At 41.7% G+C, this 14,104-nt stretch overlaps 2 protein-coding genes across 2 annotated transcripts in view; one reads left to right on the forward strand and one right to left on the reverse strand.

Annotated features, from left to right (window-relative positions):
- LOC131249062 (PGR5-like protein 1B, chloroplastic) overlaps positions 1–14,104 on the forward strand; it is a 59,428-nt gene that overhangs the window by 12,578 nt on the left and 32,746 nt on the right. The gene's annotated exons all lie outside the window — the stretch shown is intronic.
- On the reverse strand, positions 7,704–8,766 carry LOC131249063 (uncharacterized). The gene is made up of 2 exons (XM_058249628.1): positions 8,321–8,766; positions 7,704–8,086 (listed from the first exon to the last, which is right to left on the reverse strand). Exons 1-2 carry the CDS (start codon positions 8,724–8,726, stop codon positions 8,049–8,051), a joined length of 444 nt encoding a protein of 147 aa, XP_058105611.1. The 5' UTR covers positions 8,727–8,766; the 3' UTR covers positions 7,704–8,048.

Consider the following 14,104-nt stretch of genomic DNA (forward strand, 5'->3'; position numbering starts at 1 on the left):
AACACAAAGTGCCTAGGCTATCACATACGCAGTGCACGAAAATATAAAATATTACAAGAGTGGCCCACTTGGAAGTAGGGACTTCCAGTCTAGCGTGGGTAGTGCAACAACCACGTGAAAAGACAATGACGCCAATAAAATCAGGTTTGGAAAAAAGGATTTTTTTTTTAAAAAAAGATGTTAGGATTTAGGGATTTAGGGATTGATATCTGGAAAATTTTTTGGGATCAAGGGATCTAGGGATTAGGTAGGATTTGGAGGGGAATCAAGGGGGGAATGTACTAAAAGGGGCCCCACATGTGGTAGCCTATACGGACTCATGTGCGTGTCCACTTATGGACGGGTAGGGGAAAAGAAAAAGGAGGTGGATTGGGTTGAGTTTTGATGGGTTTAGAAGATATGTATGTAAGAGAAAAGGGAAAAAGAAAAAAGAAGAAGTGAAGTACCTTGTTGGAGAAGAGAAAGAGGAAGAGAGCACCTTGGAGGAATCCACCACCAAGCAAGTCTCTACCCTTCTACAATTCAATTGGAAGTGAGGGTTTCTCATAAACCCTAAAAATAAAGAGGAAAATATCCTTTCAACACAATGCCTTTTTTCTTTCTTCTCTCAAGCTCCCATTAGGGTTGGACGTCCACCTTCCTTTGCTTTTATATTAAAACTTCAAAAAATTTACAAATATGCCAGTCACTTAAGTGATATGGCTCATCATCCAAAATAAGCAAACTAAAACACTTACCATCAAATAAATCATAAAAATAATAAAAAACATAAATGAAACAAGATCAGGGTCCAAGGGGCTTAGGTATGGAAGATTTGGTGGCCCGATGACTTGATCAGCAAGATCCAATGGTTGGATTGACACGAAATAAAAATCCTACGACTAATACTGTCTCCTAAGCTGCCCATATGCATCATCCTTAAGTGGGATCTTCTTGATGCATGTCCAGTGCATGTGGGGTCTTCAAAATGGCCTGGCGGCGCCCATCTGGAACTCATCTCCCATAAATAAAGAGAGCTGCGCTGATGTGGGTGGTCGCCTCTGTCTCTAGTACACCCAAGTAGGTCCTCTGATGTCCCTATTATGTATGGGAAATGGTACTATGAGGTCGACTTCCCATGAGGTCGAGCTATGTGGGCCCCACCGTGATGTGTCGAACATCAACACTGCATTTGATGGGTCCCCTTTAGGTTATGGGATATTCCAAAAATCAGCCGTATACGAAACTCAGGTGGGCCATACCATCTAAAACTATGGGAAGGCATGCCTAAAACATATACAAGCACTTGGTTGGGCCCACCTGAGTTTTGGATGTTGATGAAACTTAGTTTGACCCCTCATCCAAGTGGGACACACACAATGAATGGGCTGGATTTATGAACCACATCTCGGTGGGCCCAATAAATGATTATGAATGTTTTAATGGGAGGGTAACCCCTCTCAACTGTTATATGCGGTGTGACCCACCCAAGTAATGGATTGACTGATTTTTAAGCTCGTGGCCCACCACGGAATGGTGCATCTAACTAATGGGGTGGATGTTTGACGCACATCACGGTGGGGCCCACACAGCTCAACCTCATAGTACCATTTCCCTATATATGTGTGTGTGTGTGTGAGAGAGAGAGAGAGAGAGAGAGAGAGAGAGAGAGAGAGATGCTCACACACTACAAATAGTTCACCTAATTTAGGGATTAATTATGTTAATAAATGTTGGGAGGGGAGTCATTTAAGGTTTTGCTTTGGAAAAGGGGTCCGTGGCTTGGGTGGGCCCTACCGTAGTGTTAATGTTAAATCTACCCTGATCATTATGTGCATCACCTTGTGTTATACCCAAGGCCCGAAAATCAGCCCTATCCATGATTCAGGTGGACCACATGATTGGAAATAGCGTACAAGAAAAAGATCACTTGCCAAATTGTTTCCCTTGGTTTGGCATCCTTGAATCACAGATGGGCCTAACTCTTGGGCCCCAAGCCTAACTTTTAGTTTGGCATCTAATGATTGGAGTGGATTTCGTATAATCGTCAGTGGGCCTTGTAAAAATCAAGGATGGACGTCTCTCTTCCAAATGTTTCCCTAGGTGTGGCCTGCTTGAATCATGGGTAAGCCTACTGTTTTGGCTCTGGTCCCAACATGGGATTACACATCTAATGGTTGGAATGCATCTTACATACACATTGCAGTCGGCCCCTGTAAAAAATCAAGGGCAGGCATATGGTAAAATTCCTTCTTCTTTTTTTATTTTTTATTTTTTATTTTTAATTTTTTTTTTCATTTTAATGAGAAGGTCGGATGCAGATTTCCTGTGAAAGCCTTTTGCAGGAAGTTCATATGCTGGAAACCTAAGTGGGGCCCACTGTGATGTTTGTGAGAAATCCACCCCATCCATCCATTTTGTGAGTTCATATTAGGACATGAGGCCAAAAATGAGCTGGATCCAATACTCAAGTGGGCCGAAAACATGACGATTAAACATCCACGGTCAAAATATTAGTGGGGCCAAAGAAGTTTTGAATCATGCTAATACTTGTGTTTTCAATTCATCCCAGTAGAAACAATGTTATGGACGGTATGGATGGCATGTAAACATCACTATAGACCCCAAGGAGGTTTCAACAGTAGGAATTTCCCTAACCACCTTTTCCTTTAGTATGACCCACTTGAGTATTGGATCCTGCTCACTTTTGGTCTCATATCCTAAAATGAGCTCACAAAATGGATGGACGGAGTAGATTTCTCACAAACATCACGGTGGGCCCCACTTAGGTTTCCAACGCAGGAACTTCTCGCGAAAGCCTTTCGTAGGAAATCCGCGTCTGAGAAATTCTTAGGTCCAACAGGATGGACTATTGGTTAAGGTCCAACCAGTAGATAACTTCCAACCTTTCATGTGTATATGAAATCCAACCCGTCTAATAGGTTGGCCAATCATGAGCATCACCTTTTGGAAAACTACGCAACAATCACTCATTGAGTGGATTGAACTTGTGTTTCTGTGTTTCACTATTTATGAATGTTTGAACATTGTTTTATATGTTGTAGACCACTTGATGTGTAGATGCTACTGACCATTGCACTAGACTATAATCATGGTGGGGCTAACCTGTTGAAAGGGCTAGATGTCATATGCGCTTAATACTTTGGAAGTTATCATATGGGTGGACTGTAGCTTGTGGTCCAACCGGTTGGACTTGTGAACTCCTTTTGGGAATATATCACTTTTTCTGGAATAGGTGGGAGACGGATGCCCTCCCTTGATTATTGACAGAGCCCACGATGATTTGTATGTGGAGATCCACTTCAATCATTAGATGCGCAATCCCATGCTAGGCCTAGAGCAAAAAAGTCAGCCCATCGTGTGATTCAGGTGGGCCACACCAAGGGAGACAGTTGGGAGAGAGATGTCCACCCTTGATTTTTATAGGTTCCATCGTGATGAGTATGTGAAATCCAAAATTTAGGCCCCTATGTGATTCAAATAGGCCACACCAAGGGAAGCAGTTTGAAGGGTAAGCTTTTCCCGTACATTGTTTCCAATCACATTGTCCACTTAACCACGGACGGGGCTGATTTTCGGGCCCTGGTCTAACATGGCATGACGCACCTAATGGTCGGGGTGGATTTCACATTAACACCACTGTGGAGCTCGCACGAGCTGCCGGCCCCTTTTCCAAAGTGATGTGAAATAACTCCTCTTTGAACATTTGTTAACATTTCTTTATCCCTAAATTAAGCGAACTAGTTGGGCGTACAGCCAGTTGTGTGTGAGTATTTCTCTCACACACATAGGTCACGTATATTATTCCCCCCTTTTCTTTAATTTGCTCAACCTTATAGTTCTCTTTGCTCAAAGTTTTTGGAGTTCCATGTTATCATTCTTGTAAATAAATGATAATTATAGAGCTTGAACTTACAGGCACTAGCACTCTCATTAATGACATGTTGTGTCTAACTTTTGTAACTTGCACCATCTGGCTCTCACAAGTCACTTTGGCATTTTGGTATGTCCTCTGGTTCAAGAATAGATAACCCTTAAATCTGAGGTCCATGCCTTCTGGCTCAGAATCGAAATTGATTTGCGTAAAAGGTTATTTCCTTGCATTGTTGCATGTCACATTTCCTCCCAGATTTAGTGTGGTATGCATGGTCTCATACTTCATGGAATTTATGAGTGTAGAACAACTTCGCATACTACACTATTCAGGACAGCATCTTCGGAGCTCATATGGTCTGTTGTTGCATCATGACTTGTTCTCCACAGCCAAACTCGGACCATAGTTTGCTTCGTTATGTTTTTGCATTTGGTGGCCTGCATTAGTCACTTGTACTTGAATGTGACTTGATCATGTGCTACAAGATTGTCCTAGCAGACTTCATGTGTCCAAACAATGCCTTAGGATCTAGTATTCTCTACCGACATGATTTCATGACCTGGCACTGAAATTGAATGCTCTTCAGCTCTTCTCCTGACCTAGTTTGCATCAATGGTGGTTGCTTATCATAGAGATACGCCATGAAGATAGATGTGTTGGCTATGATCCAGAAACTGCTGACATCTACAGCTACAACCTCTGCATCAAATCATAGTTGTTGCCATGTTTCCAGCATTTGCCCCTTGTGCTGTTGCAATCCTTGTCAACATGCCTCAAGCTATTGGGCAGTCCATGCCAATGGTTCCTTCAACCATTTAAAGGTTTCAAAAGTACAGAAAGGTCTGCTTCTCTTCTCCAACCAACTTAGGCACTTGATTATATGCAAGTGCATTACCCCCTGCAACTTGTGTATCAGATGCAATGTTCAAAATATCGGTATCGCTGCAAGTTTCGCTGGCCAGGAATACGGAAACAATATTGATATCGCTGATAACCAGAAATGTGGGAAAACATTGGGGAAACATGGGGAAAACGGTGGAATTTTCAGTGAAACTTTGAGAGATGCTAAAATACATATAATTGCATATTTGAGTATAAAAAATCGCAAAAAGAATGCATACATAGTAGGTTTAGTAGAGAAGGATTTGATGAGGATAATGTGAAGAAGAGATGAGAATATTGAGAGAGGAGGAGGAGAGTTTGGGAGAGATGATGTGTTGGGCTTGCTTGCCCTAACACATAATATTTTATTATGATAAAGCATATAGTACACTGCAGGGGAATAGGGAAGTGTGCACATGCACTTACACTAAAAGGACACACAATAAATACAATACATTAGCATTCTCTATACTCCCCCTCAAGTTGGAGCATAGATGTTGATCATGCCCAACTTGTCACGAACATGATGAAGAGCATCTCGACTCAAGGACTTTGTAAGAACATCGGCAAGTTGATCCTCAGATCGAACAAAAGGAGTGACAATTTCCTTAGAAGCGACTTTCTCCCGAATAAAGTGACAGTCAACCTCAATATGCTTGGTTCGCTCGTGGAAAACTGGGTTACGAGCAATATGGATGGCCGCTTGATTGTCACAGTGAAGAGGAATAGGACCCGAAGGAGGATAGCCAAGTTCTTCAAGAAGATTGCGAAGCCACACAAGTTCACATGTCGCATGAGCCATAGCACGATATTCAGCTTCAGCCGAGGACCGGGCAACAACTGGCTGCTTTTTGCTCTTCCAGGTTATAAGATTGCCACCTAGGAAGGTACAGAAGCCGGATGTAGAGCGGCGATCAAAAGTACTACCTGCACAATCAGCATCGGAATAGCCAGAAAGATGAAGATGACCATGCAACTGAAAGTAGAGGCCAAGACCCGGGGCTGATTTTAAATACCGAAGTATGCGGTAGACAGCCGTGAGATGAGAAGTACAGGGAGCTTGCATGAATTGGCTAACAACCTCCACTGCAAATGAGAGATCTGGGTGAGTAATAGTCAGGTAAATAAGTCGGCCTACAAGTCGTCGAGACATCTCGGGATCAGTAAGGAGAGTACCATCATCTGGTCGAAACTTCTGTGAAGTATCCATGGGAGTGGTAGCAGGCTTGCATCCTAACATGCCGGTCTCCATGAGAAGATCGAGCGCATATTTTCGTTGTGACAAGACCAATTTGGATGATGAGCGAGCAACTTCAATTCCGAGGAAGTAGCGAAGAGGACCAAGATCCTTGATTTCAAACTTGGTCTTCAAAAAATCTTTGACCTTCCTCATTCCAGCAGAATCACTACCGGACAAAACATTATCATCCACATAGACAATGAGAACCATGATGCCCGTCGATCGACGACATATAAAGAGAGAATGATCAGCATGACTACGAGCAAAGCCAAACTCCAAGAGAGCCTAACTAAAATTTTCGAACCATGCACGTGGAGATTGTTTGAGTCCATAAAGAGCCTTCTTCAACCGACATACAAGTGCAGGGTTGTGAGAAGCAACAAAGCCAGGAGGTTGATGCATGTAAACTTCCTCTGTAAGATCCTTATGGAGAAATGCATTCTTAACATCAAGCTGAAACAAGGGCCATGATAAATTAACGGCCAAGGAGAGCACAACACGAATTGAATTAAGCTTAGCCACTAGAGAAAATGTCTCGAAGTAATCTACACCATGAGTCTGGGTGTAACCTTTAGCAATAAGACGGGCTTTATAGCGATCAATTGAGCCATCTGGAAGAAACTTGATTGTATAAACCCATCGACAGCCAACAGGCTTGTGGCCTACAGGAAGTGGCATAAGATCCCAGGTATGATTCTTCTCAAGAGCAGACATTTCTTCCATCATCACCTTTGTTCAATCAGGACTCTGAAGAGCATGTGAGAGAGATCTAAGAATAGTCTGTGATGAAAGGGAAGCTGCAAACGACTGAAAAGAAGGTGAAAGATGATCATATGAAACGAAATTACTAATGGGGTGTTGAGTACAAGATCGTGACCCTTTGCGCAAGGCAATGAGAAGATCTAAACTCGAGTTAGGAGAGTCACCTGAACCAACATCCAAAGTAAGCGGAAGGGTAGATGGCTGAGCTTGTGAAGATTTATCTCGACGCTGATACACCCGCAGAGGCTTAAGCTCACCCATATCACCAACAGGATGCTGAATAGAGGGGAAATGAGTTTTCCCATGATCACTAGTGGAAAGAGGATAAGAGTCACTCCCCCTGACGCGCAAGAGGATCACAGATGAATCGGCCTGGAGAGGAGAAAAAAGATAGATCCTCAAAGAAGGTGACATCGGCAGAGACATATTTCTTGCGAGTCAATGGGTCAAAGCACTTATAACCTTTCTGACTTCGAGTATACTCTATAAAGACACATTTAATCGCCCTGGGACTAAGTTTATCATTACTCCCATCCAAAATTTGAACAAAGCATGTACAACCAAAAACTTTAGGTGGTAGAGGAAATGGATTATCATAAGGATACAATATAGTAAATGAAGATTTATAAGACAGAATACGTGAGGGTATACGATTAATAAGAAAAGTAGCAGTTAAAAGAGCATGCATACCAAGGAGAAGGGTGCGAGCAACTTCAAGAAGATGACGATTTTTTCGTTCTGCAATACCATTTTGTTGAGGAGTGCGAGCACATGACGTCCTAGATAAAATACCACGTTCCTGCAAGAAGGACAGAAAGGCAGTAGACATGTATTCTCCCCCATTATTAGAATGGAGGGATTTGATGGAACAATGAAATTGAGTGCACACTTCATGATAAAACACTTTAAATGCATCAAACACTTCACTTTTAGATTTCAAAAGATAAATCCAAGTCATGCGGGAATAATCATCAATAAAGGTAACAAAATATCTAAATCCAAAAGTCGAGGTAACCGGAGCTGGTCCCCAAACATCCGAGTGAACCAGAAGAAAAGGTTGAGATTTCCTCCCAGAAGAGCTAGGAGGAAACGTAGCGCGATGATGTTTAGACAATTCACAAATATCACAGCATAATGGTTTAGTGACAGGTAAGGAGGGAAACAAGTCTCAATCTAGCAATGGATGGGTGGCCTAAGCGGCAATGCCACCGAGTCATGGACTCTTGATCTAGAGAAAGGGTACTAGAAGCGGCAACAGGTGTATCATCGAGAAGATAAACGCCTCCTCGCTCATGCCCCCCACCAATCACTCTCTTTGTCTGTAGGTCCTGAAACAAACAATAAGAAGGAAAGAAGGTGATTGAACAATTGAGTGATTTAGTAAGAGAGCTAACAGACAATAAGTTTAATGGAAAACGAGGCACATGCAATACGGAGGACAAAGACAAGGAAGAAGAGAGGGATGGAACCAATCCCAGAGATGGGAGATTGGGTTCCATCTGCGACTGTGACATACTGAGTGGGAGAAGAAGAAGAATAAGAAGAAAAGAATTGCAACTTACCAGTCATATGGGAGGAAGCTCCAGAGTCGATGACCCAGGAGGTAGGAGAGGATGACGCAAGAAAGGCAGTACCTGACTGGGCCGAAGCTGCGTGAGAAGGCTCAGGAATATCCCGAATGTAAAGCCGCATAAGGGCATCATATGCCGCCCGAGAAATTATAAGAGACTCCCTTGAAGTAGACTGCTCAGCTGTCGGGGTGGAAGACTGTCTCAGAAGCAACAGTGGAAGCAACAGAAGCAGCGGCATACGTAGGACGACCATGTAGCTGCCAGCAATAATCAATAGTGTGATTAGTTCCACCGCAATGTGAACAAATGCGGGAACCATCACGTCCTCGTCCACGTCCACCACGACCACGAAGACTACGGTCGCTGCGACTGCGATCTCCCTCGCGGCCTCTACCATGACCACCAAAACCAGAAATGCACCCTGAGCTCAAGGATGGTACCCGGGAGGACTGATCACTAGCAAGATGTGCTGAACACTCGGGTGGCACAAATGAATGAGAAGGAAGAGTAGAGACCATAGCACGCTGACACATGGCATAGACTGTCGTCAATGGGGGAAGAAGATCCTGCATAACAACCTGATCTCGATCATGAAGATAATCGGAATTCAACCCAGCTAGGAACTGCATGATACGAGTATCATCCCATTGCTTATGAGCATGTTCATGATCCTCTTTACATTTGGAAGGAAGAGGCTGATACATATCCAATTCATCCCACATACTCCGAAGCATCGAATAGTAGTCTTTTAAGGATCTGGAGTTTTGTTGAAACCGACCAATTTTTTGAATAAGCTGGAATACCTGTGAAAAATTCTGAGACTCTGAGAACATATCATGAAGCGTATCCCAAATGCCTTTAGCCGAGGATAAAAACATCACTGAGTGGCTAATCGAGGAATCCATGCTATTCAACAACCATGCAATAACTTGATAATTCTCCTTTGTCCAAGACTTGTAGGTAACATCTGTAGAGCTTGGGGAACCATCCAAAATATACGACCACTTGTCACGGGCTCCTAAAAATACTTTTACAGATTGTGCCCATTGAAGATAGTTGTCACCATTCAACTTAATGGAGGTAATCTGCAAGGGGTTGGATTCAAGAGACCCTATGCCAAGAGATGAGGGCCCTTTGTCAGCCAACGGGCGTAACGGCCGTTACTGACCCGTAACGGCTGTTACGGGCCTTGGAAAAAAAAAAAAGAAAATAAATAAAAAAACCCTAACCTTTTTCCTTTCTTTTCCTCTTCTTCTTCTCTCTCTTCTTCTTCTTCTTCTTCTTCTTCTTCCTCTTCTCGGCCTGCTACGGCCCTGCTGCGGCTGTGGCTGCGGTCCTGCTGCGACTGCGGCTGCGGCCTCCTCCTCCTCCTCCTCTCTCTCTCTCCCTCTCTGTTCTTTCCCTCTTTCCCTCTTTTTTCTTCTCTTCTTTCCCTCTTTTTTCTTTTCGGTTTCCCTCTCTCCTTCCCTCTTTTTTTTTTTTTTTCGGGCAGCGTAAGCTGCTGTCGTTACGTGTCACGCTGAGACGAGCGCTGACACTCCTCGAGCTCCGCGTTGTACGAACGGTTCAAAGGAGATCAAAGTTTTATAAGCTCCACAGTGATGTATTTATTATATCCACACTGTCCATCTATTTTTAAATATTATTTTATAGCATTACCTAAAAAATGAATCGTATCCAAAGACCGTCCGGACCACACCAAAAATAGCAACGGAGGTGATGATTTTCACCGTTAAACAATTCGTAGGCCCACCGTAACATTTATTTTCCATCCAATCTGTTCATAAGGTCAAAAAGACCCGAATGAAGGGAAAAACAAATTTTATATTGATCTAAAAGTCATGTGATCCCAAAAAAGTTTTCAATGGTAGACGTTCAATCCCTCATTGCTTTTTGCAGTGTGGTCCACTTGATAGTTAGATCTGTATTATTTTTCGTGTCAAGTCTTAAGACAATCTCGTCAAATGAATGGACGGTTTAGATATAACACATTCATCATGCGTGGGGCCCAAAAAATTTTGACATGTGTGCTATACTTCACAATCCAAGTCTCACCTAATTTGAGGCCATAAAAAATTGTACCAAAGACATATTAACTTAAAATTTACTGATTAAATTATAAACTGCAATTGCTAACTCACAATGCCAAAATCAAATTATTTGAATAGTTTTTAATTGTTATTCGGTGTGCTCTTATTTTTTAAAATAGGGCCTTTTGGTTTTTTTCATGATTCACTATCCAATAAATGTCCACTAATACATAAGTGGGATAATGACAATAAATTGCATGAATTTGAGGCTAATTTGGGGCATAGATTGGTCCTCCAAGTCAGCCCGAAATTGGCAACGCCATCTACCTAAATTTAATTTCATTTTTTTAAAGAACTACTAGGAGAAAGATATTAAATTGTTAAGTATATAAATTAGATATTTAGAAAATTAAACATATACATTTTGTAGTCAAATTCAGGTTACTTGGTTCAAAAATTAATCAGACAGTCCGATACAGCTTCTCACCAAAGAGTGGACCGTTACACCACCATAAACATGTTCCAATTTATAAATGAATGCATATTTGGAATGCTTAGAATATTCCGGATTTAATACATATTTTTTAATATTTTTTTGGCAAAAAAAAAAATTTACGCCGTTACGGGCCGTTACGCCCCCGTATCGCCGTTATGACCCCGTATCCGTATCGGTTTTGGAGGTCACCGTTACGCCAACCGATACCGATACGGGACACCTTGGCCATAATAGAGTCCAAGAGAAATAAACCTATGCTAAGAGACCCCCTATGCCAAGAAAGATTGATTCAAACAACTCTATCTCACTCAATCCTTCAACATAACAAGAGATAAACCTCAAACAAATATCAATCATCCAAAATACCATGAAACGCAGTCAAATAGGGCCTGACCGAGTGAAAAACGGCCCAGCCGCACGCCTATTTGAGGTTAAAAACCTCTCAAACATTGATCTTAAGTAAAAAATCCACCATGGATAGCTTGGGAGGAAGATTTCGGTCCATCTTGAGCAAAGAAACCGAAGAAAAGCTTACCGATTTGAGGTAAATCGAAGAAAAACGGAATCTGGAACCGATTTTCGAATTTCTCTATTTCGCCCAAAATACCATGAAATGAGGTCCAGTCAATTCTAAAAAAATCATGACAAATCCTCTAAAATCAAGATCTATCAAACCCCTAAACTTTTAGCTCAAACAGAGCCCATGCGTCCGTTCAACGCTGACGTTAGCAAGGTGACGTGTCGCCTCTCAACCTGTTGGATGCGGAATGCCTGGAATTTTGCTCTGATACCAAGTAGAGAAGGATTTGATGAGGATAATGTGAAGAAGAGATGAGAATATTGAGAGAGGAGGAGAGTTTGGGAGAGATGATGTGTTGGGCTTGCTTGCCCTAACACATAATATTTTATTATGATAAAGCATATAGTACACTGCAGGGGAATAGGGAAGTGTGCACATGCACTTACACTAAAAGGACACACAATAAATACAATACACTAGCATTCTGTATAGGTTTCCATTTAATGGAGGCCTAAAAGCATTTGCTGTCATAAGAAATCAATCAAACCATCCCATTAATCTCATCCATCTATCCAACCATCCATCCAACCTTCCGTCCAAATATCAATCTACATTTTAAAATATCGACAACACACGATATTTCACCGAGAAATGGTTGACAATTGGAAATGAAACGAAAGACTGTGATCTTGATATCACCCATGTTGCAATAACGATAATATTTCTATATTATCGATATCATTGTCGACAATTTGAACATTGCAACCATGTGCCCATAAAAAAATTGAAATGGATTTTTTTTATTTAAATGAACATATTTTTGCAATATTGACAACATTTGCGATGTTATTGAAATATCGTTAATACATTGGCGATACAGGAGACAGTTGGGATTTAAACAGTCGAAACTATTGGCGATACATTGGTGATACAAGCGACACATGGAATTTACACAGTCGAAAATATTGGCGATACATTGGTGATGCAAGCGACACCTGGAATTTGCACAGTCGAAAATATTGGTGATACCTCGCCGATTCTTGGAATTTCTGATGTTACCAGTGTTATTGGTATCTCTACCAGTGTTATCGGTAACGCTGTGCTGGAATATGGATAATATCCGGGATACTCTGAACAATGATTAGATGTAACTCTTGTTGCACAAAATTTAGTTGTCATGCATCTTGGCTTTTAAGTATTTTCTGACAGTTAGTCAAGTTGGTATCAACAGTAGGTGAAATGAGTCCGTTTCTCTTATTTTTTGTCTTGTTGAAGTAAAATGTGTCCTTATCCCAAGTTCGTGTCAACTGAATGAAAGTCATACTTCACATTACATTTAGTTGGTTTTTATTCTTCAATTATTCTATCATGGTGTGCATAGAGTGTACTCGCAAACACCTGATCACTCAGGATTCACTTTTGGAGCTTCAGTAGTTATGGGCATTTCCTAGGGCCCATATACATGCAAGATTGCTCTTTATGTTATTGGTTTCATGCGATCTTTTGGAGAGTGTTATTGATGGGGACATCACGCGCACACGCACGCCCCCCCTACGCACGTATGCAAGGAGGAGGGTTCCTTGAATTGAAATTTCTGAATCCATTGGATTGGGGGAATTATTTATGTGCAAGTGTGGATGAATTTACCCTCCTTTGATTCCTGTTTGGTTTATAATTTTGATTGATCCGGCCCTAGCATGTGTAGGCCTGAATCCGCATAAGATTCCCCTTGATTGAGTGTTTGAACTTTTGTGTGGGATGTGGAATTTTGTGTAATTGTTTCTGAACTAGTGTGATCTAAAGCCTGAAAATCTTGCACATCATACTTAAATTTCATGTCCTGCATCAAATTTGGTATCAGAGCTCTTAAGGTTTTTATAGGGGAAAGCATTACATGTTTAGAGTTTAGTTTATTTGTGTCCATTATGCATTAAGTATCATCATATAGAGTTGTTTAGAGGTCCATAATTTCTGATATAGGCTGTTGAATTTTCTGCTATCAGAAAATTCGCATATCTCTTTGCTGGATTTTCTGTTGACAGATTTTTTGGACAGATAGGTTGCTGGAAATTGAGTAGTATTGTGTCGTTTTCCCCATATAGAGTCCTATATGAGCATTTAGTCCCATCTAGGCACATATAGTCGTATTAGAAGGTCCTTGAGTTAGTAGTGTATGCCCACACGTATGGGTCGTAGTTTTGGCTTGCACCCGACACTAAACATGGAGCAATTGCAAGAGTCAATGAACAAGCTGACCCAGCAGTTTGAGTCTTTGGGTAAGTGCTTAGAACAACGTATGGAGCAACGCTTTGAGCAGTTTAATGTGCGCGTTACCCAACTAGAGATCTCCTCCGGGGCAAACCCCACCATTGGGGAAGATGCCCAATCTCAAGCAGGTGGTCAGGAGGATAGACCAAGGAATGGAGATGGCCAAGGAATTGGTCATGGTCGCGCACCCATGCACCCAGCGCGCGAGGGACATCATGATTAATATAACCCAGATGCGTAACTCCTCAAGGGAGTTAGAGTAGATGCCCCTACTTTTGATGGTCACTTGGACCCAGTGTTTTAAATAGCGGTAGCATGATGTGTAGCGCTCAGCCCTCTATAACGTGTAACGTAAATATGTAGCGTGTAGCGTAAGCTACACGATACTTCTATTTTTTAATTTAAAAATAAGATAAATATAATAAATAGTGAAAAAAAAGGAAAAAAATATAAAAATGCCT

The sequence above is a fragment of the Magnolia sinica genome, chromosome 6 (genome assembly GCF_029962835.1).
Source record: "Magnolia sinica isolate HGM2019 chromosome 6, MsV1, whole genome shotgun sequence".
In the NCBI taxonomy this organism is placed as follows: domain Eukaryota; kingdom Viridiplantae; phylum Streptophyta; class Magnoliopsida; order Magnoliales; family Magnoliaceae; genus Magnolia; species Magnolia sinica.